The sequence below is a fragment of the Panthera onca genome, chromosome D1 (assembly GCF_046562875.1).
Source record: "Panthera onca isolate mPanOnc1 chromosome D1, mPanOnc1 haplotype 2, whole genome shotgun sequence".
Classification (NCBI taxonomy): domain Eukaryota; kingdom Metazoa; phylum Chordata; class Mammalia; order Carnivora; family Felidae; genus Panthera; species Panthera onca.
In genome coordinates, this window is record NC_138348.1 from 39,037,620 (window position 1) to 39,061,919 (window position 24,300).

At 47.2% G+C, this 24,300-nt stretch overlaps 1 protein-coding gene across 1 annotated transcript in view; it reads right to left on the reverse strand.

Moving 5' to 3' along the window:
* The window catches only part of SLC6A5 (solute carrier family 6 member 5), a 67,395-nt gene that overhangs the window by 8,162 nt on the left and 34,933 nt on the right, over positions 1 to 24,300 (reverse strand). Inside the window, exons 6-12 of the mRNA XM_078433320.2 lie at positions 22,748 to 22,882; positions 20,914 to 21,017; positions 17,879 to 18,003; positions 12,868 to 12,980; positions 11,987 to 12,118; positions 10,947 to 11,046; positions 3,437 to 3,537 (exon numbers count right to left, since the gene is read on the reverse strand). Of these exons, the coding sequence (XP_078289446.1) occupies positions 3,437 to 3,537; positions 10,947 to 11,046; positions 11,987 to 12,118; positions 12,868 to 12,980; positions 17,879 to 18,003; positions 20,914 to 21,017; positions 22,748 to 22,882 (810 nt within the window). The remainder of the gene's footprint in view (positions 1 to 3,436; positions 3,538 to 10,946; positions 11,047 to 11,986; positions 12,119 to 12,867; positions 12,981 to 17,878; positions 18,004 to 20,913; positions 21,018 to 22,747; positions 22,883 to 24,300) is intronic.

A 24,300-nucleotide genomic window follows, 5' to 3' on the forward strand; every position in this document is an offset into this window, starting at 1 on the left:
TCTCAGACTTCTCTGCTATAAAATGGATATATTTCACACTGCGTACACAACACACAAGGGCTTTCTGGGAACAATGGTCTGATATTTACTCAAAAGTCCCCTCTCAATTTGAAGAGAGGTGATGAGTCATTTTCTGCATCATCATATGGCATCATAATGATGCCCATTATCTGCATCACTGCACACTTCGGCAGGAGCAATGAGCACCCTCTGAAAGCAAGTTTAGAGCAGCTGAGAAGGAACAAGGGAACACCCATGGGAACAAGGGAACACAAAGAGAGGCACTGGAAAAGACAGAACAGGGGTTCTAACTGTTCTTGCCACACCTTTGGGGAGCACTGACCTGAGAAACTATGTTCTTGCCCATGTTCATAGAGGCAATATAGTGGCAGCCGAGAATAATGTACCTAATAATGATGACATAAGTCCTGCCTTCTCCACCCACCCCGCCCCTGCCGCCCGCACATCTCATTCTATCTTAAGCAGTAAAATAATGGCCCAAAAATGATTGGAGGGAATTATGTCAGCAAAGATGATATATGGAAGTGTTTTAGAAAAGCATGAAGCAGTATACAAATGTAAGGCATATCTATATTATTGCTGCAAAGCCCAGGCTGCTGGGCCAAGTGATTATTTCAATGCAACAATAATTCAATGTATTGATCTGAAGCAACATGAGCCTGAAGACGGCTGTTGAAAACGTTGCTCCTACGGAAAGAGATGCCTTAATCTAGGCCCCTTTTTAAACATTTGCCCCTAGAGTTATAAACTTTATTAACCAGTCTATTGGAAGTATGGCCTAATGTAATTATGGTAAGTTACTCCATTTCATTTACTATATAAATAGCAATACATCTGCTTATGTGTGCACATAATTCAGTAACGTGATCTGACTATGTATACAATAATTGCATGGGGAATATTTATAGCTCTATAAATCCAAGAAGGCACATATAAAAATGATCAATTTCATTTCAGAGGTTTCTAAGTAATTTAAACCCATAATCTCAGTTCATTCCAGCATACCACAAATACTCGCTTTACAGAAGGGCAAGTGGCAAAAAATAAGTGTTAGGCTTGGTCCTTTGGTACCCATTTCCAGTTGCACAAATTCCACATCAAACTTATGTGTGCACACCTGTTCTTGCCATAAATTTCCCTCTGCCAAGCCAACTTTGATAAAACCCTGCCTGAGACAAGCCTGGCCATGAGAGATAATAATTTAACCACTGAGTCAGGCCCACCCTGACATTTTGCTGATGGCAGCCAAGGAAGGAGAGAGGTACATCAGTTGACAATGGATTTGGCCGCTTCTACTTGTCCATAGCTCCCAAACACAGAAGGGGAATCTGGATCAGGAGCTTTTCTGGGATCTCTACAGGTTTCTGATGGGAGTTGCATAATTGAAATCAAGAAAGCACAGCATGGTTGAGAAACTTTCTCAAAAAACACAGCAAGTCCCTGCAATTTCTTTTCCCTGACTCTCTGCTCACAGAGATTAGAATTATTTTAATTTCAAACTGGCCAAACTCCACTTGGAAATGAAAGCACTGAGTTTCTAGAAATTTATTAGAGTGTGGGCTTGAGGCTTAGAAGCCCTGGATTCAAGTCTCAGCTCTGCCTCCTGAAAGCTTTGTGGCCTTGGTCAAGCTCCTTAGCCTCCCCGGGCCTCAGCTCACATAACTGTAGAATGGGGGGAAGAATCACCCACTAAGCAGAGTGGTCGGAAGCTTTAGGGGCAAAGTGCCTTCCTCCAAACAGACCTCCACAAATGGTGGTGCCGGTTCTTACGTTTATGTGATACGTTTCTGCAAAATATAATAAAATTCTCTGAAGCTTAATCTCTTCCAAGACAGGAAGGAAAGTCAGGTCTTGATTTCACCCAAGAATAAATCATATGTGGTGGTGACTGGGGGAAATGGTGAAGCTCAGGAGAGCCAGAGAATGCCCCCAGGCAGGAGAGTTTCAAAGTCCCCCCCCACCCCCCACCAATTAGGTAAATCTGAGCTCTTCATATACATTTCAGTCCTAAACTCAAGAAACTGGAAAATCCATTTTGATTCTTTTCACCCCTCGTGCCCCAAATCTAGTGGGACTTTTCTGACAAATTATCGCCTCTAAAATGTGAGCATTGATGTGGGCCTCTCAGTATGGTGTTCATGTCAGTGCAGAGGGAGATAAATGCTGAATGGTTTTTCTGTCTAAACTTATGTCTTTTCGGAAATCAGTTGAGGTGTTTTGATTAAAATTCACTCTGTGACAGTTAAAAAAAAAAAAGAGGGGCGCCTGGGTGGCTCAGTCGGTTAAGCGTCCAACTTCAGCTCAGGTCATGATCTCATGGTCCGGTCCGTGAGTTCAAGCCCCGCATCGGGCTCTGTGCTGACCGCTCAGAGCCTGGAGCCTGTTTCGGATTCTGTGTCTCCCTCTCTCTGACCCTCCCCCGTTCATGCTCTGTCTCTCTCTGTCTCAAAAATAAATAAATGTTAAAAAAATTTTTTTTAATTAAAAAAATTTTAAAAAAAAGGAAATACATATTTTCTTTACAATTTTACTTCATCCTGTCTTGTTTTCCTTTAGAGAACCTGGTGCTGAAGTTAAACGGTCTTACTCTGGTTTCCAGTGCCACCTGCCGGCTGCAACCAGAACTACAGCCAGCTTCCCGCTGCCTTGCTTTGATAGCACCCATCACAAGCCAGGGAAGCGGAGGAAAGGCAAGGTCACAGTCAATTACTGTGCTTGGAGGGTGAATTAAGGCAAAGCCTTCAGCCTGTATCACAATAAAGGAAGGGATGGGATGTGCATGCAAGTCCCTATGCAGATTTACTGACACATGAAGGGCTCTGATCTTTAAGAAGATGAATGTCAGATGATCTCAAAATGTCATCGTCACACTTGAGGATGATGAGATAGTTCTCAAAAAACAATAAAAGTGAACCATAAAGGTCTAATTTATGCTATCTTGGTTGTAGAGCAGCTCTACTGAGTAGTGGTTAAGAGCAAGAGTCCTGGAGCCTTTTGCCTGGGCTCGAACCCAGGCGGTGGTTGCTAATTATTAGGTGTGCAGTGCTAGGTAAGTCACATAGCCTCTGGGTGTCAGCTTCCTCATCTGTGAAATGGAGGCGACTGCAACGCCAGCCCCACAAGGCTGCTGTGAGGGAGAGATGTGGTGGCACACATAAAGTTCTCTGAACAGAGCCCGGACCGTGGTTAGCACGTGGGAAATGTGACTGTAATCTGTTAACAGTACATGAGGAAATGTTCTGTAAGGTTGCTCCAAACTGCATGAGTCACCGCTAAGCACCTTCAGGTGGGCCACTAGATCTCTCTGAACCTCAGTTTCCTCTTCTGGAAGGCAAGAATAATACACCTTGTTCAAACGTAAAGCACCACATACACAGGCGAGATCCAACTACACGATAAAGCGTGCAATCCTTACCGTTAAAATGGTTGGAGTTACAAACGCCCAGCAGACTTTCCAGAAAATGTTTGGCTGGAATCCAATCATCATTTCTATATCTTCACAGAATCTTTGCAAGCCTGCAAATAGACAAGTGGAGACAGCATGAGGTGCAGTGGCAGGGGGTTGGGGGAAGGGAGGGTAGAGGACAGGGTCTAGAGGCCCTCAAGTAAGTGCCATTGGCTAGGGATGGCCCCAGACTGGTGTCAGCATGACCCCTATTATGCAAGAAACCATCAGACAAATGATTCGCTGCCAGGAAGATTAGGGCAAACTGAACATTTAAATAGGTATTAAATATGCTCTGCAGTGAGGGTCAAAAATGTCATCCCAAGGTAACATCTAAAAAGCTCAGTTGCAGTCTACCCCAGGCGTCTCAGCACTGCCACAGCCAGGCATAGTCACCTGTGCGGCTGTTTTCACAGATGGCCTTATGTGCTTAGCAACAACTTCGGCAAAATCCATTACGATCGTGGTCAATAAGCACAGTGTATTACGAAAGCCTTGGGATTTAGAGTGACAGTCACTACATATTAGTTTTTGTCCCCACCCTCCCAAGGACACTCTTCCATGAGCCAATTTATCTTCACTCTGTGTAAGATGGCAACGGCCACTGCCCACTCTGTTGGAGCTCAAAGGACTGCTGTCCTGGTCACCGATCAACTTCACTGAAGTATCAAGCAGAGGAGATGGTTATTCTCATGGCCACACATAACTACCATCCCCACACACTCACAGTTTACCAAGACCTTTAAGCTACTCCTTGGACGGAGGGGCCACTGAGGAAGGTTTTGGAAAGGGACAGCTTCTCACATTGTTTCCTGAGCTCATCAGAAGCATGGCTTTCCCCCAAGTGTGGGTCGCCATGCTGATGGGATGGGAAAGCTCCCTGAATTCAAGCTTCAGTGAGTCAGTATTTCTGACCAGGGGCCCAGGAGCCTCAGCTTAAATCTCCCCATTCCTTCATCCTCTGGTCATTTATGTGAAAAGTGGGTACCCTGCAGGTCAAGAGGAGCAGAGGCACTCCTTGGGGAAAGCCCCCATTTCCACTATGCCTCCTCCTTTCAGGAATAATCCCTTGCACATCTTGAGACCTTTTTGTTTGAGACATTGGCCACTTGTTCCTCCAGTTCCTGGGCTCTCCCAACCCCCTTAGGTTTCTGGGTCCTCTGCCCTTAGCCCCATGAGGAGCAGGGTAATTCAGTCGCTGGGGGCTCCACTTCCACTCCTCACTTGCTATCTCTTACCCTTAGCCATCCACTCCCTGTGTAGCACCTGTACGAGCTGCCTTCACCTGACCTGTGCCCCTGTCCCCACCTCAGCCCAGAGTTATCCTCTAGCCTTGTCCCCTCAATGCCTGCTCTGTGCTGCATGGCAGCAGGAAAGAATAATGTGATATGAAAAAGCAATCTCTTGCTGGGGTAGAAAGCAGACACTGGTATTCCTTCAGGGAACAAAATAGTTCATCTCAACCCCTTTTTTAAAAATGACCCTGATAATATTCTATATCTTGATCTGGATGCTGGTTACCTAGGGGTAAAAATTCATTCAGCTGTACACTCAGTTATGTGTTCCTTCCTGTATACACGATGTTATACTTCAATATTAAAGTTTACCCTCAAAAGTCCACTCTAGCCATCATCCTCAAAATAATGGGTCCTGAGACCTTCCATAGTCCTCAGCTCCTGTTATTTGCTTCTACTCCATGCCAAGCCCAGACCCAGAATGTCAGCTAACTCTCATGATCATGAATCACCAGGCCCTGCTGACAGCAGCCATGATGGAGGACAGCCAAGCCTGAGGTTAGCTATAGAGCAGCCTGCTCTGGGAACGGTGTGGGAGGTTCACCAAAGACAGCTGTTCTCAACTCACTCTAAAGTTTCTCAGGTGGCAGCTGAGCTTCCTATTCTGTCTTAAACCCTGATCAGGGTCAATCACAATGTGGTACAAGGGAAAGAGTGCTGGATGGGGAGTTAGGATCTAAGAAATTGAACCCCTGTTCCGCCTCTAATTCATGGTGTGATCTCAGGAAAGGTATTCTGTTTCTGAGCCTTTGTTGGTTTGCTGGGGGGACTGGAGAGATCAATCCATGACACAAAGAGGCTCCAGGTTGGTTCCTTATATTCACAGGCAAGAACTTCATGCCATAAGCAGCTGACCTGACCCTCTTTGGATTTGTTATTTGTGCATGTTCTTTAGTGTTATCAAATGCCTTCAAATGAGTGGCCTCTCTGAGCAGTGAGGGGAGAAACTCAAAGGAATAGAAATCAAAGCTAAGACCCAGAAAAATAGACACAAGACACTGAAGGAAGCCTGAGTGTTTAAAAAAAAGATTCTAGAAGTTTCTGCTACTGTTTTCAATTCTGTTACCAGATTATTCCTCTCCAATAGACCATCCCCAAGAGATGATGATGTACAGCTTGACTCGGAAACTGATTTGATGGAGCGCAGTGTTAGACCCGAGGAAGACACAGAGATGGCCTCCTATAGGAGGAGAGGGATGGCGGTAAAGAGCACTCCAGCTTTCCCAGAGGGGTGAAGGAGCTAGATGCAGAACTGTAGGAAGGGGCAGATGGGGGCTGCTCAGATTCAGCAAGAAGCAGAGTTTGATGCAGAGAGCATGGTGCTGGGATGGTGAGGGAGGAGGCTTGGGTTCCAGGGCCAGCTCAGTGTCCAGAAAGTCATGTCCCTCTCTGGGACTCACATGAGGGCTCTGGACACCTGGCCTTGGCCTCCCACTAGCTCCAGGTCCCATGATGGTTCTGCCCCTTCTGCCAACTTGTGGTCTGGCCCTGCAGGTATAGCACAGGAGAACGGGCTGAGAGCCACCAGGCATTCGTCCTCCTGCCTCCCACTCATTCCTGATCAGGCTCTCCAACCCTTCTACCCTCTGCTGGCTCTAAACCCAGTCCAGTGATACCCATCCCATGGCCGACTCACCCAAGTCCCCACCTGGGTCCCTTACTGTGTCAATGGCTACCTTCCTCTCAGGCCGTTGTTTATGTGGCTTCCTCTTCCTGCTCTGTTCTTTCCATTGACTCAAATCCCCCTCACCCTCAAGGCCTAACTCTTCTTTTTCAAAAATTTATTTGTTATTTTAGAGAGAGAGAGAGAAAGGGAGACACTGCATGCGAGGGGCAGAGAAAGAAAGAGAGAGAGAATCCCAAGCAGACTCCACACTGTGAGTGCAGAGCCCAATGCAGGGCTTTATCTCAAGACTCTGAGATCATGACCTGAGCTGAAACCAAGAATCGGATGCTTACCCGACTGAGCCACCCAGTCACCAAGGCCTAACTCTTGATAAAAAGAATTGTTCATGGAGCCTGGGGCATATGCATAGGGACTTGCCTGCTGCATGATCTCGAGTCTGGAGGGGTAAGATAAACTCCAAAAGGGATCTGAGCAACTGCTTGTTACTGAGTTAGCAGGAAAACAGCAGGAAAAATGTGGTAAATCATGGCTACTATTCTAGACTCAACAAACAGATTTGGGGCTCAGAAATTGGTTCCCACAAGCTCCTTATAACCAACCAACCCTAAACTGAGAAATAAAAAACTTGTTTCAACCAACCAATCATTTTCACCCATGCAGCTTTGTGGCTTTTGTCTTTATAAACCATACCCTTGCCCTTGGTCTAAACATGATCTTCAGGGGGCTGCTCTCCCTCCTGTGCAGCCACAGCTGGCCTCCAGGCATGTGAGCTGTGCACTTGTACTGGGCCCCACACTCAGAAGGGTGCTGCCCCTGGATTAATGGTCTTTGGTTGCCATCTTGAAATTCTTAGTACATTTTTAATGAGGGGTTCCGCATTTTCACTTTGTACTAGGTCCCACAAGTTAGGCCTCTGACACTGTGTGTACCTCAAATTGCTCCTTTATAACGAAGGCCCCATCTCTAAAAGCCAAAACCCTATGTGTTAGCTCATATTTTTCCCACCTTGGTTACCAATAAGCTCAACACTCACTAAATCTCAGTCTTTATTTTTTTCTATATCTTTTTCTCTCTCAGACAGTACCTTCTTGAGATTTTTCCTGGCTACTCTGGCCCTCCTTTTTCTTTGGGCAGCAAAAGCTCCTGACCAGGGATATGCAGCTTAGTCCTGACCTTCCTCTCAATGTTAAGTGTGAAGTGGCCTTACTCTTCCTGGAGCTAGCTGGCAAATTGCCTGAATATCCCTCCCCACCTTCCTAGGAGCACACAGGACATACAGTAAGCACCTAATAAATACCTGTTCATTTACTCACACATTTACCTGCGTGAGTTATTAATGGACTGCAGCCTGTCTTTCCTAAGGTTTACTGAGCCCCAGCAAATGTTGCTGGGGGAATTTGCACTCTGAATGAGAGGCAGACAGTGACATTTCAGTCAACAATGTTCTTAAAGAAGGTGGAGTCATGAGGAACAAAGTTAAGCTTGCATGCGTAGAGTTCTGGAGAGACTTGGTTGTTTTGTTTTGTACTACAAAGCCCTCGATGAGTTCGGCCTGCAGGATGGGTAACAAGAATTGAAGAAGGACATATTCCATCATGTAAAAGCCACTGTTTGGTGTGAATCTAACATCCCTCATGAGGATGTGGAGAAAGACAGTCTGGGGGCTGAGATATGAAACAAGTAACTGACCAAAGTTGAAAACACAAGCAAGATAATTTAACATGTTGCAACTTAGAGGAAACACACAATGTAGAGTCTAGCAGATAGCAGACAGGAGGTCTTTGTGATAGCAGTTCAGGCACAAGGTCCCCCAGACAGAAGTCTCCTGAACTGATGAGCTCCAGGAAGGTACAAATCATTTTTTCCAAGTGACTCTATTTATTTAAAAATCTCTTAAAGGGATCTCACCTACACGGAACATAGGGAGTTCCACTTTTCAACCTGGATCCCTCAAACCCAGATATTGGCCTTTGAGGAATCCTGACTGCAGAACCTGAATCAGCTACTCAAATCCAAAGATAAAACTTGCAAAGTACACCCACCATGTTTTATGTGTTCAAATGACCTCTTCCTCCTCTGGAATCTTGAGTCTAGAGACTATTAGAACCAAAAAGAAAACACAAATCTCTGCCATTCACTTGCTTAGTCAGGAAGGGAGAGCCTCACATCAGTCAGGTTCACTTTCATTCTTCACAGGTCTATGTTAAATGGCCTAAGACTAACTTTGCATTAGTCTGGCCTCATCATCTGAGTAAAGAACATACCACTTTCTGGAGTATAAATTATATACATGTTCAGGCTTTTCCTTTCTTCTAAGATTCACTTCTTAATATTCTATCCAGATCTAGGGCACCTGGGTGGCCCAGAGTAAAGTATCTGATTCTTGGTTTCAGCTCTAGTCATGATCTCATGATCTCACAGTTTCGTGAGTTCGAGCCCTGCATCGGGCTCCATGCTGACAGTGCAGAGCCTGCTTGGGATTCTCTGTCTCCCTCTCCCTCTGTCCCTCCCTGACTCAAAATAAATAAATAAACTTAAAAAAAATCTTAAAATTCTATCCAGGTCCAAATCAGAGGTTCATGCCGACTTACTGCGCTCACCCTGAGCTCAACACAGAGTCAGCCTGGTTCTGGAGGCAGCTGAGCGCCAGCTCTCTTAGAGTCCAGATAATTTTCTTGATGGTCCCGGAAAAATTAGCACAGCTCAGGGACTAAGGCACTCAGGGTTTATTTTTCCTTCCGAACCAAGAAATCTATCAGATTTATAATGGGGAGGGGGCGCAATTTCACTTCTAAAAACAGAAAATTTTAAAGGCCTCTATCTTAATGATGTATGTAATCCACACTGGGAAGCACTGTTTTATAGAATCGAATTGTGCAAGTGTGCCTTTTGTGGCAGTCGGCAGTAAGGACACAGAGTAGAGGAGGTCGAGACAGCTCTCTGCACTTGGTCCAAGGGTGCAAATGAAGTTCCGTCCTGACTCTGCCAGCGGACCACCACGAGGGGCTGAGTCTCCAAAAGGGGGCCTCTGGGCCTCTTCTTGCCTCTCCATGGCAAAGCCTTTGGTGTCTGGGCACAGAGCTAAGATTCACAGTGGTACATTGACTGGGTTCCTGCCAGTGTCTGCTCAGGTAGAAGGCTCTCTGACACTTCACCCTGACTCAACGGCAGGTCCTCAATCAGCCTTCACTGCCGACTCCAGGCTATCTTTTCCGCCCAAAGTGCTGGCCCCATGCCTGTGGCCAGCAGAAACTAAACTCTCCCGGCAACGGGGATGTGATTTCTAGACTGAGACCAATGTCCCTTCTACCAACACCCAAATGACTGTAGTATCTTCCTGTTTCTGGGGCACCCAAGTTTTGCACCCAAGACGTTTCCTTTTCACATCGTGATCATCACCACCACCCCTCCATTTTAATGAAGTTTTCAGGAGAGCAAGAAGCTGTTGAGCACCTGTTGGGCAGGAAGTTAACAACTGCGTTAAAAGCAAGATGCTCCTACCAACGACAGATACCTGGCCATACAGTGAAGTTTTCTGGGCCCCCAGCTTTAATTAAAAGGGGGAGTTCTGCAGAGTTGTCTGGCCTGACCCCTCTTCCTCCAGACATTTGTCCTTTATGTGTAGCGTGTGTTCCAAGTGATACCCTGCATTTCTTTTTAGTTTAGAGCATGCTGCTATGTCTTTTTGGTTTTAATATACAAATAGTCTCTACTGGCATTGTTCACATTCCTGGTTCTGGTGACCTTATCTATGTTAGGGAGGCCTTAGTCTGTGGATGGTTCTAAGACTTCCAGGTACGGAGAAGTCATTAGTGCCTTGAACCCAGTAGGGCTTGCTTGTGTGACTGGCAGTGCACACAAGGGGGCCAGGAGATCCCCTGGTGAGACACCCCTCCACCAAGCACAAGCACCTCCACACAAAAGGCAAAAATGGCATTTGCTGCCCTACCTTCCTATTGTTCTTGATAATAGCCCCCATTAATTACGGGATGCAGGTTGCCATGGTGATAATAGGACAGACTAAACTGTAAGGAAATTGGAAGTTCATTCCTGGGAAAAGCTCGGATTGAGTTCTTGCATCACAGACTTCCATTATGTTAATAAAGTTTCCTAAGACCAGTGAGGCTGGTGGTCTCTTTTCTCATTGTGGTATCTGAGGCCCAGCCTTGAAGCTACTTCTTGCCTCAAGCTCGATGAGGATTGCAAGACCAGGAAATAATTTCACACCTGCAAAGCAGCTTTCCTCCTCCCTAATCTGGCCACGTCCACAGATCCTAAGTCATCACGTGTCAGACCATACCCAAAGGCATGGTCTTAGGAGTTTCTGAAACAAAGAGGGATTTCTGAGTTTCACCATCAGCCACCTTTTGCTTCTCAGTTAAATTCGGATCACGGTGGTCCCGAGGCAAATTTGGAAATAAAGGTGCAGCCCTCTTATGTTTCCCAAGGAGCCGCAATTAAACCTGTCATTATCTTATTAAATATGGAAAACCCACTTGCCACGGATGCCTTATGACACTAAGTCCTCCCTTGGCAGTCAGCATGGCAATCTCCTTACCGTACACGTAGGAGATCCCCACAAGCTCAAAAATGGCAATGATGACGAGGGCGTAGGACGCGGCATACGTGTCCACAAGCTGAAACATGTAAATTCCGCCCTGGTAGGTAAAAGAAAACGATCAACACCGGTGGGCTTGGATCCTGGCTCTTCCCACTTAGAACAGCCAATCCTTGCCTTGTGGGGAAGAGAGTCAGATACAAGCAGGAGTCAAAGGCTCTCCCCTCCCCTCCACAGTGGTAACCCAATCCCAGTCTAGTATGCAGGCTGGGGGCCTTGCCATGTTGGCAAAGCAATTCCTCGAGAGAGACTCTGAGCCAATCAATAAAACAAGCACAGAAAAGTGATCTAACATCTCACTCTTAAAAGGCAAAGGTCAACATCTGAAGACGTATATGTGAAAGCAGGCAGATGGTTTCATTTTTGCCTTAAGCAATAGACAGCTCTACCCCTAAATCTGCACTCCCCTGACCTTCATATGACCTTTAGGTGTCATTGGGCACTCCTCACACATCCCCCTGCACCTTTACCTTGCTCTTTATGCCTCTCCATGACAGATGAGGCTTAGAGACTATCTTATGCCAATTCATCATTTTACAGATGAAGAAACTAAGGCCCAAAGGAGTGACTTGCTCAAGGTCACAGAGAGAGAGAGAGAGAGAGCAAAAGCAATACATATACTGAGCAAGCTAACGTGCAGGACTAGAAGGAATCCAATAGCTGTTTGACTCCCATGTGTAATGAGTAACCAACTGGGAATTTCTCTGGTCAGTAAATTTGGATTTTCATGTATTCTATTTTCTTAAAAGTAGGACACACCTGTCTTGTTGGCTCAGGGAAGCGACATCTCAATTATGAAGATGCTACAAGTAACACTAGTAGCCAAGGTGACGGGTTTTTATCTGTGGCCAGAATCCCTCATGACTGGGTGCTGTCCACACTGGAATGGCAGTGACTCGACTACTACTAAGAGTCTCGAGCAGATAGCCATCGGGCCCCCACGTGCCCCACCCCAAGCCTGTGGCCAGCAGGCAGCTCACCTGAGTGATCATAGGGAAGCCCATGATGAAGAAACAAATGCAGCAGCCCAGAGTGAAGACCGGCTTGTGTGTGCGCAGGTACTTGGGGAACTCATCTGAGATGGAGGTCACGATCGTCTCGATGGTGGCAAACTGGAACGGTGCCAGTAGAGGGGCATCTGAGACAAACCACCCAACCCAAAAGGTTCCCAAGGTCCTTTGTGTTTCCCACCGGGGAAAGAGGTATTTGCATGAGGTTTGGTTCTTAGGACTGCATTCCCCTGATGGGTCTAAAAGGCTTTGTTGGGGTCCAACCCACAAGGCCAGCAAGGGGAATCCAAAAGGATGTGAGCTCTAGAAACTGCGTATCCAGCCCCCGGAGACTGCACACACTCATCCGTCAGGACATGTGAAGCTTCACTTGGTATTCATGAGATGTAAATTCCTTTCCTCCAGTTTACCTCGAATTTGATCTTCAACTTGAGGAAAACCCCTCTTTGCGCCAACCACTAAAGTCTGAACCCCTGCCAGCAAGATTCGTGGCAGTCTCAGCCCCACGGCAATCTCCCTAAAATCGACTTCATATTATTCCCTCTTATCCAGCCCCACAGAATTTGCATTGGCAAAGTGACACCAAAGATGGAAGTCCACAGGCTAAAACTTGCATGGAGAGTGGAGGGAAGGAGAGGGAACGGCTTCTTTGCACGACCCCACGAGTCACCCACGAATACAAAGTTGTCCTGAGCCCTGGACAGGTACCTCACCATCCTACATTGCTCGGGGAAACATTCAGAGACCACCAAGGCCAGCCTGGCCACAGGCTGCACAGAGGAAGCAGGCGAGAGGGTCTTCGGGAAGGGCCTCGGGGAAGGCTCTTCCTTTGATAAGGGGACGCGGCTCACCATAGTGTCAAGTCCAAGAGTGAGGAGCATCAGGAAAAAGATGATGGCCCAGAACGGAGAGAGGGGCAGCCTGGTTAAGGCTTCTGGGTAAACCACAAATGCGATGCCTGGTCCTGAAAAGGAACAAGACAGATGACTGCACACAGGCCCAGCTCCGGACCCCCTCGTCCTGGAAGGAAGCCCACAGGGGCCTCTCCACAGACATATTATATGCTGCTTCCACTGGTTGTTTTTCTTCATCTCCTTTCATTTCCCCAGTTAGACCTCAAACTCCTTGAAGGGAAGGACTAAGGGAATCAGGCCCACCCTTCAGTGAACTCAGAGGTGAGGCTAAAAATAGTGCTACAGCAGAAACTCAGACTCCAAGGCCAGGCTGTATCCCACACATATGCCACAAAGCCCCCCATCTCTGTGTTGATGAGTTGGGGGAGCATATATAATAATTACCCTGTAGAACAGTGATTCTCAACCAAGGGTGCGTTTAGGCCCCCACCCCTGACCCAGGGGACGTTTGGCAATATCTGGAGACAATTTTGACTCTCACTACTGGGGTGGGGGATGATTATTGACATCTCGAGGGCAGAGGCCAGGGATGCTGCTAAATATCCCTCAATGCACAGGCCAGTCCCCATGACAAAGAATTATGCAACCCAAATGTTAATAACGCTGAGGTTGAGAAACCCAGCACTAGGTTAGACCACACCAAGAATGACATCATTTCCTGCCTTTCACAGTCTTCCTAGTCACTCCTCCAGGAGAAACCTTTTGCATAAATCATGAATCCATCTACTGCTTTTATTATCTTGCCTTCAAAGGCTTGGTAAAGACAGGGCTACATGAATCCACAGGTAATTAGTTGGGGAAAGGGAGCTGTGAGACACAGTGTAAAGGTTAAAGGAAATTGGACTCTAATGGTCAGACAGATCCAGGTCCAAATTCAGACTCTAGGACTCCAGCTATGCAACTCAAGACAAGCCATTTCATTTCTATAAGCCTTAATTTTGCCCATCTGTCAAATGGGAATAACAAAAATACCTCACAGGGTGTTTACGAGGAACAAATGAGACAGCACAGGCACAGCACTGACACCAATGCCTCACACATCATCAGAACCCACAGATCATAATCACTGTGATTATGAGTGGATAAGGAACTTGGAAACTAGCGGTTCTGATTCAGGGTTTTCAGCAAATACAACACGTGGCCTTGGCAGAAGAGGTCTGAGCTGCCATTTCTCTGCTCTCACAAAGCCTGCCAGACATTCCTACCTGCCTCGAAGCCTCACTGGGAAGATTACTGTGACCCACGATCGCTAAAGACCCAGCAGTTACAGATTTCCTCGTAAACAGAAAACTAAATGATAGTGGCAGAGACAAGCGAATGCCAGGTTAATCCACAGCCACCGCACGTTTGGAAATCAGATATTGCAGCACCTGGAGTTTTTATAACTCAAGCATAACAGCACTTTTTTAAACTGGAATTTATCAGGTTGTTAGTTCCTAATGTTGCCGAGGGCCTTGGGGTATTTAAAATATAAAGCCTGAATGCTTAAGATACCCCCGCTTTATGCATTTATTGAACAGACGGCACAGCCAGCCTCTGAAGGCTTCCTATGTGAACCATAAAAGTCTGTATTAAACTACAGTTCAAAATAGGTCTCAAATGCAGAACACCAAGGAATCCAGTTTAGTGCTCTGGCGACAGCTGGGCCCATAAAGCGGACAAGAAGGTCTTGAAACGGCCACGACACGAGGACCTGGTTGATTGCTTTAACAGGATTTGGCCCTTTGGGCTTTACTGCTTTTTCAGGGGGCAGGAAATGATTTCAAAATATTCGGCCTGCTTCTATTACATCTGCCTCCCTGAAGTACACAGGTGAAGGCATCACTTTCAGCAAACTCAGTGTATCTAAGGTGGCTGGGAAGTGGATTTTTTTTAAATACATTTTTATATTACTTTGTAGAGTTCAGGGTTTTTTTTCTCCCCCACTGGAAAAATGGATTGACTGAGCCCCAGCAGAGTTTTCCCCAAAGAGGCCCTTATGTCCCATAGAGTCCGAGTCCTGTTCCTCTCCTCTCCCACTGGGAGGCAGTATAGCCCAGTGGCTGGAGGGCATACTCCATTTCCCTTGTGGACTGAAAAACTGGCTCTTCCTCTTGCCAGCTGTGGGACTTTAGATGAGGCTTGTTCTCTCTGGACAGATGTCACTTTCCTTACCAATGTGGATAATAGTACCCACACTGGGCTCAGAACGATGCCTGGACATAGTGAGAACTCAGTACGCAAAGATCGTCAATACTCTTCCTATGAGAGGGGATCAAAGAGGTTCTGCATGTCAGCAACTTGGACAGGAGGTCTCTGTCTTGCTTTATCCTAGAGAGTCTCTAAAAACACAACCAGGGCTCTGGTCAATGCAATACACCGATCACAACACACCAGATATGGCCACTCTGCTGGGAAGCCTATTACGAATGGAAAAGTTCTCAGAGGATACACTGCCTGAACTGTGCCTTTGGAAGGAAGGACTGGCATCCAGGTGATAGACAGACAGTTGGATGGATGGTCAGTCCTGTTTGAGAGTATTCATTTTGATCAGCAGTGTCTCTGAATGATTAGGGACCTAGATCTGGGAACTCTAAATCCAATATGCACATCTGTGTTCATCTACTCTGGTCTAACCCAGTCTATCTGAGGGTAGATAAGCATTTCTGCTGCTGATAGAGCTTCTGGTTGGATTCTGACCATGAGTTTCAGCTCCATAGGCAGCAAAGAAGGTGGTTGGCAGGTGACCCTAAAGGTTGACTTCCCAGGAAGGTGCTTTTCTGGGGTAGATGACTGAGAACATGCCCCCTTCCCTATGCTCATCGTAAAAGCAGAGGACAGCTGGTGTCATCACTCATCCCATCCTCAGCTCCCCCCAAACCGATATGGCTGAGATGTACAGCAATGACTTTGACAAAAATGCCTCCCTAAGAAGGGAGTGGTAAACAAAATAGAATATTGTTAGGTCACTAAAGAGAACTTGTTTTGGAGTAAAGACCAAAACACAGTTACTAGTGTTGGGTCAGCAAAAATGTACCCAATGTCTGCATGCCAACATGGCCCAGCTAGGAGGGGGTGGGGCTGACATTGACTGCGGCCCCGACCCCAGATGTCTCTCCTGGATTCTGCATAGCATCCATCATACCTGAGAAAATCAGACATCCTGCCAATCACATTTAAGAATGTGTGTAAACTCAGATGAAGGGATAGCTGCCCCAGGGGGTCTGAGAGGAGGCCTTATGAGCCAGTGCCCACTCCCTCATGCGAATGAGGCACTCTGTCCCTGTGCCAGTGACAACCAGAGATTTAACACATTAGAACCTGTAAGAAGTGCTCTTCTCCCCATTTAAATCAGAGGAAGTGAAAAAAATCTGGAAAGGGGAAGTTTTCAGAAAGAAACATGGGCAATTATCTTAGTCTTTCTTTATAAAGGAAAAACAAAATTCTGTTTGGGTTTTAGTGACAGGTGCCTCCAAATCCTTTTCCTGGGGCAGGAAAGAGCTCAGAAGAGTTAGCTAAGGTGGCCACACATCTCAGGAATCATAACCCTGCAACATGGCCACTGGTTCACGATGAGCTCAGGAATGTCACAAAACTCACAGACACTTCAGATCTGCTAAAAAGTGGGCCAGAACCTCCCTGCTCCAGCTACTCTGCTTAGAGGAAATGAGGACAGCTGGGGTGCACAGGCACCCCCCCCCCCAGGACAAGGCCTTCTCTCCCCTCCCTCCCCTCCCTGCTCCCTAGGGACTTAAGAGGTTTCAAGGAGGGCAGGGGGGTAGCATTCACTCAGCAACTCTAATTTAATGCAGTGCTGAAGAACCAAACACCCTGGGGGGTTAACATTCTCTCCTGACAGAGGTAATTACCCCCCTGGAGTATGCCAGCTCTTTAACTCTTTGAGGCCCACTGTGCACCAGCAGCATCACTGAAGCCCTAATTAATTATCCTTGGGGAACCAGCAGAGAGCCCAGCAGCAGCCCGAGGAGAAGGTGACACTTCTAGGGCTTAGTTCCCTCAAGTGCTCGCATTGGAGCATGATCTGGCAGTGAGCTCCCTGGAGGAAGCCCTGTCCTGTCCCCACAGTCCCGGCGCAGTTCCAACACCAAGGCATCCCATGAACATCTGGTTAGAGAATGACTGAAATGACAGACAGTAGCCACAATGAAATCCCTTAATCACGGGATCCTTTGTGGAGTAAGGCTGGGAGGAAACAAAGAGTTAAATAAAAATATTAAACACTATCTACAAAAACGCTGTGCTGGAAATAACAGATTGAGATGAAAATGAAAGCTCTCTATAAACTCACGAGTACCCATTAATATGGGGATCACTTGGATGGAGAGTAAACATTTTTTTCTACATCCTTCCCACCACCACCATCCAACCTTTCCACTCACTGGGGGAAAAAAAAAATTGCAGGTCTGCATTGCTAACTAAGCAGAAGGCCCTGAGAGCACACCTGACCTAACAAACAGAAAATGCTTTGTCAGGAAAAGCTGCTTTGAAGTCGGTGCTCCGGGTAGTAGGCATCAGCACTCGGTCTCCACAGACCCTCTGCGAGGGATGCCATCGTGCAGCGGGCTGTGTCCACATGAGCTCCAGGGTGCTGGAGAATCCTCTTTGGGCGCTGCCCAAAGAATCCTCCACTTGCCCCTGACAGGCATAACAGGCATAGATCTTACTTATTCAGGCTGGAGCTGCATTAAGAGAGGAAAGGGAAAACCAAAGAGAGGAGAGGAAGCAGGAACGGGGCTTCTATACCAGCCCCTCTGGTTGGGAACTGGCCAGCTCTGACCCTGCATGAGCTTCCTACTCAAGCTTGTCTGAGTCTCTCCACAAGGCGGTGCTGGGCTGTCCCACCATCTCCTATTCCAGAAGGCCAGTTTCCCAGGGGAGCATAGGTCAGGAGCTCGTGAGGCGAGCCTGGAGCCTGTCCTGCACCAGCGGGGTGACAAACGCACGGTACCTTGGTCCGCCACGTTCTCAATGTTGACCTTGCGTTCGTTGGCCATGAAGCCAATAACCGAGAAGATGACAAACCCGGCAAAGATGCTCGTGGCACTGTTGGTACAGGTTACAATGAGAGTGTCCCTGGGGAAGAGACAAGAGTTTGCCATTAGGTGTGCTCTGTGAGCAGGAAGGGACAAGGAGAAGGACACACAAATGTGTGCCCCTGTGTTTGAATGCACATGTGTATGTGTGTACGTGCCCATTTCTAAACATGTTTTCACTGTGGGCCGGAAAGGAACAACCAGTCTTGACCAAATATTTCTCCTAACTGCCCTACTCCAGGGCCCCTGGGTCAAGACTCTAGTTCTACGTGCTCTCGAACCAGGGCTGCCCTCATCAAAGTAGCAGAGGCAAGACTGTCCATCAGAGCAGAAGCGGACGGGATGGAGCCTTTCAAGGACTCCAGGACAGGAATCATATATGAGAGAAGAGAAGGTGGTGGGACCATGAAATGCCACCAGGGTTTGAGGACACCTTGGGGTGGGGCACACAAAAGCCCAGGGGTTGAGGCAGGCTAGGAGACCAGCCCTCTGCCTTCACCCCGGCGCCCTCTACTGGCAATATGATTGCAGTTTCCCAGCCTGCCTGTCCAGCCAACCTGGCCAGACTCAAAAGAGAGGTCAAGCTAGATGGAACCTCAGAGAGAATTCAAATCCTGATTCTCCCACCTGTTGGTCACGTGACCTTGAGCAAATTATTTCCTTCCACAGTGATTTTAAGTGGTGGCAATGACCCCACCTTTCTCATAGGTGGTTGTGAGGAGAGAACCATGTGATGTTCTGCACAGTGCAGAGCCTGGCACGGAGCAAGTGTTCAGTAAACAACCCACCTTATCTGGCCCCTTAGTTTACTGATAAGGAAACTGAGGCACAGGGAAAGAAAAGGGCTAATTAATTGTGGGTCAGGATTTGAACCCAGACCTACTGCCTCAGCCCATGTTCTTTCTGCCATATCACAGAGCCTCCTTTCTACCAAAGCACAGAGCCATGCGTCCCCTTGGACAGTGTTCAGACTGATTCTCGGGTCATAAGTTCACGAGCAGCCGTGACCAGAGAAGTTCACATACCTTAGCTGGCATTCCAGCCATTATGGGCTGAATTGTGTGCCCCCAAATTCATATGTTGAAGTTCTAATACCCCAGCTGCTCAGAATGTGACTATATTTGGAGATAGGGTCTTCACGCAGGTAACTCAGTTAAAAGGAGGTCATTAGGGTGAGACCTGATCAAAATGACTGGTGCCCTAACAGGAAGAGATTAAGACACAGATGCACACCCAGAGGGAGGGCCTCGTGAAGACCCAGGGAGTAGAAGGCCATCTACAGGCCAAAGAGAGGCCTCAGAAGAAATCAACCCTGCCGACACCTCGATCTTGAACTTCTAGTCTCCAGCACTGTGAGACAATTAATCTCTGTTGTTCAGGCCACGCACTCTGCGGTATTTGTTATGGAAGCCCTAGCAAGCTAGTACAAAAGCTGTCTCCAACCTGGCCTCCGCCCAGCTCAGGCCCATTTCCTTCTAGCCTCCTGCATACACACCTTCTGTTCCAGTCCCACAGACCCGCTCCCACCTCACATCTCCATCACATTCAGTCTCATTCCCACCTCTAGCTGTTCCTGCCACCTGAAATAAACTCCCACCTCCCCTGCACCTGCTGAAATTTGGCCCAGTAGAGATCTCACCTCCATGAAGCCATCCCAACCACCTCAGCTCACAGCTTAACTATAATCTTTTCCTCTTCATTCACAAAATATCTCATACATTATTAGAAAATAATAATAATGGCAGCTTCCATTGATTCAGTACCTACTATGTGTGAAATATTGTTCTACAAACTTTGCATACATCATCTCTTACCTCTCCATTTATATATAATATAATATAATATAATATAATATAATATAATATAATATAATATATATAATCTGCATTTTATAGATGAGAGAAAAGAGGCTCAGAGACATGAGATATTTTGCCCACGTCTCACGTGTTAGTAAATGAAGTCATAACTCAAATCCAATTCCAACTGACTCTAGCGCTGGCTGGCTTGCTTCCTTCCTCCCTTCCTCTCTTCCTTCCCTCCCTCCCTTCTTCCTTCCTTCCTCTCTCCCTTCCTCTCTTCCTTCTTTTCTATTTTAGATCAGCTCAACAATAGAATAGACTGTATTTTCTTATTGTTTGTTGTAGATGTATTTAACTTTCAGACGTCATCTCCTCCAGGAGCTGTCCAGGCTCTCCTGGGTGGAGGTCTTTGGGCTTCCCTAACATCACACCATCCAAATATTCTCAATGTCACTATGTATCAGAATCTCCTGAGGATCCTCTCTGGATATATAGATTCCTGGGCACACCCCACTTCCAAATATTCTGATTAATAGATCTAGAAAGGGACTCAAATCTTGCATTGTTTTTTCAGCTTTACTGAGGTATAACTGAAAAATACAATCTATAATATATTTAAAGTATACAACCTGATGATTTGATGCATATATACATTGTGAAAAGATGCCCACCACATCTACTAACATTTCCGTGAATTAACATGCTCATCAACAGAGTTCTCTTTCCCCTGTACCTTGCTGCCTTTCTTATTGGGATCTCTGGCAATGTATTTGCCAAGGGACAGTGACCACACTGCATCAGGGACCAGCATACAACTGTATCCATAGACTAGATAGCTCACAAATGACTATCCCGGGACACAGCCAGCTGCACAGCAACCTCTGGGGAGGCTCAACCCCATCACATAAAGAGCCACTGAGCTCATGTGTCAGAGTCGGCCCTGAAGGTTGGGGTCCAGGCCACCAGAAGCCGGCAGCTAGGACTTAGCAGGTGGTTCCATCTATGCCAGAAGCAACCCTCTGGCTCTACCTCACGTTAAGTGTGAGGGTATGGTGTGGCCTTAGGTGTCTGATGAGTCAGTCCATTGATTTGTTCCCAGACCTTATTCCCACGCAGCAGCCACCTCTGGGTTATCAAGTGCCTCCACGTACCTGTAGCAGTTGTTGTGGAATTTGTTGTAAGAAGAGAGAGTGATCAGTCCTCCCCATGCAGCAGACAAAGAGAAGAAAATCTGAGTGGCAGCATCCTTCCATACCTGGGAGGCAAAGGGAGAGAAGATCCAAGGTCACTGGAGGAGGGGAGGGGAGTCTCCCAAAGTCAGGGCCACATCATCTCCCCAGGGGGAAAGGCACACCAACACAAATGGGAAACATACATCATTTGTGCTGGCAGCCAAAAAGGGGCAGTAAATTCCCTGGGAGATTAAACCTCCATTCTAATCGAAGGAAAAGAAACCAGACTACACATACAGGCCATGCTTGTACGTCCTGCCACGTAGAAGTGAACAGAAAGGGACAGCCCTCTCTCTAGCTGCATACGTGCTCGATAAATAACCGGAACAGCAAACGTAGTCATGGGTACAAAAGAAATACCTTCTTAAACTGACGTCCTTACAGATTACAGCTGGTATTAAAACTCTAGAGTGCTACAGCTCCTCGCCTTAGTAAAACCATCTGGGCCTCAGCACAGTGGATTGCATGGTGCCACATCCTCCTCGAACTTGGCTGACAACGCCTCTTGGTTCTCTTGGTGATCTCTCTTAATTGTCCCCATAAAACTCCAGATGGCCACTCAGGAGTCAGAGCTAGAGGTTTATGTGATTTGTACAATAGACCTCCCATCATTTTTATAAATTAAACCCAGTGTTTAAATTGTGCTTATAATGTGCAAAGAGAAAGTTCAAGCCTGTGCTGGCAAGTGTGCACCTACCCCACCATCCACTGTCCCACACTCCTGAGTAACAAAGCTGTGGTCTCATGTAAAGACAGCCATTCATCGAGTGAAAGGACCCCCTCCCTGCATCAAGGGGAAGTGCAGCTACGAGAAGATTATCCTATGATTTAGTTTCTGACCAATGATGTGAAAAACAAGTATCATGTGGAACTTCTGGGGTTTTCTCCTTTATTTTAAGAGAGGGAGGGTACCTATTTCCACCTCTTTCCGCACTCTCTTTGTGCTACCTGGAATGCTGGATACGATGGCAGGGGTTCTGGCGACTACACAGAAGTGAGTCACGTGAGGACAGAGAGAGAGGAGCCTGGGACTCTACGAAGCCACCCAACCAGTGCTTAACTATGTACATTGGGCCACTTCCGTGCATCAAAGGGAAAGAAAATTGTCTTGTTCACACTGTCATTACCTGGGGTTTTCTGTTACATGCAGCCAAACCCAATCCAAGCTATAGGTTCTTAATATGCTGGGTATAAGCCGATTTTTCTTCAAGGTGAGGAAATTCACTTACCAGCCAATCACCCCCTCATTTGGAGGTTTTTGGGTTGGGAATGTGAGAATAGGATATGCCTGTACAGAATACGCAAAGAGGAAGTCCAAATGTGTGCTGGCTCCGTGTGGGTGTGCCAGAAGTCTGCAAATGTGCCTGAGCCCTTTAAGTTATAATTGCTGTGGTTTGCCTAAGTGCTGTTATTTTCCACCCAGCAAAACTCCATTCCCAACACACTATAATTAGTACCCAATGAGTCGTGTGAGGTGGCCCAGTGCTATTACGGGCATTGCATTCTTCATTTTCGCCTGCACCTCAACCCCGGATACAGGACAGCTATGTAGGACAACCACTCCAGGGATCAGAAAAAAACCCCAGCTGCCCACTTCTCGTTAAAGATTTCCCGAGTGCGTAATGGTCCTTGGTTATCAGGACCTTGTAAACGCGGACAGCGAGATACCCTGGGGGAGGAAGTCTGACCCCTTTTGTCAAACTGTCCCAGAGCGAGACTCATCCCTGGGGTGTGAATGAAAGCATAAGCCCACCGTGGCATCCGTGAGTTTCTCCCACTTAGGTGTGATGAAGTACCAAATCCCAGCGCCAGCTCCGGGCAGGGTGACTCCTCGGATGAGGAGGATCACAAGCACGACGTACGGGAACGTGGCCGTGAAGTACACCACCTGGAAGAACCACGTGAAAGAGTGACCAGAATGAGCATGCCTGCAAGACGTGTCCGTGCCAAAGAGGCATCAACAGAAGTGGAGGGTGATCTGTCATCTGGACACAAGCACCTGACGGTGAGGGCGTCACGGTAGTTGTCCCCAAACTCTGCCAGGGCTGGGGACACAGGGAAGGCACCGGGACCCAAGATCAGAGAGGACCAGAAATAAGGTCTGTGAGGGGACAGTGAAGGCTGTGGGTGAGTCGGCTGCAGTGCGGAAGGTTGGGGCGACCTTACCCCGCCCAGCTGCTGAGGGGACACCTCTCTGAGGAACTACCGAGGGAGGAAGGCTAGGAGCCTCCCTCCTCCCTAATTCCAACCCCACCCTCTACTTGAGGACCCTAACTAAATCCACCGTTAGAGATGAGTCTTTTAGCTTCAGCTTTCCATCCTTGTTTATACAGACACCCTAGGTGAGGCAGCCTGGCCAGGTGAAAAGAGCATGATCTTAGAAACACTTAGGTTCAAATGAAATCACACGTCTGGCACTGAGTAGCCTTCAACAAGCTCATAAGCTCTCTGAATCTGTTTCTGCAACTATAAACTGGACACAATAACACCTTTCTTTAAAAAAATTACTTTGTGGATTAACTAGCATAGCCATTAGCATAGCCTGATTGAGAATGGATGGCCATTCAGTGCAGTGAAGCTCAACTAGTATTTATTGACGGCCTGCTATGAACCAGGCACTGTGCCAGGTGTTAGATGCATAAAGATGAAGGGACTGAGGGCCTGCAAGACCCAGAGACAATGTCTGCACAGGGGGCCACACCATTTCACCTGGGACACTATGAATTCCAGGGGAAGCGTTGTACTCAACCTGGGAGTTTACTAAAAGATTCACAGAGAGGACACCTGAGTCAGATCTAGAGGCCAAATACAACTTAAGGAGGTGAGATGAGGTAGAAGGTGGAGGGGGAAAGTGGGAAGGCAGTCGTGTGAGGGCAAAGGTCCAATGACTTACTATTAGGACAGCACAGAGTGGGGGCTAAGAGTGACAGGGGCGCTGGGAGGAGACCACACCATGGGAGGCCTTGAATGTCAGTCGAAGGACACTCCCGCATTCTGGATGAGAGGGAGGGACAGAGTGAAGAAACATTTAGAAGTAACATCAGCAGAACATGGGGACTGTGGTTTTGGATGGGGCTTATCTGTCAATCAAACATCTGGGTAAAGGAAGAGCTTGGGATCAGGATCCCATCCTACGAACCTGAGTTCAAATCCAGCCCCATCACTTATGAGCTGAGCCAGCTGGAAAATGACTTAACCCCTTTGAGTCTCAGTGCCCACACTTGTGAAGTGGTGATAAAGCCAGCATATTCCTCATGGGACTCTTGGAGGAGTACAATGGGATGATTCACACAAAGTTGTAGTGGA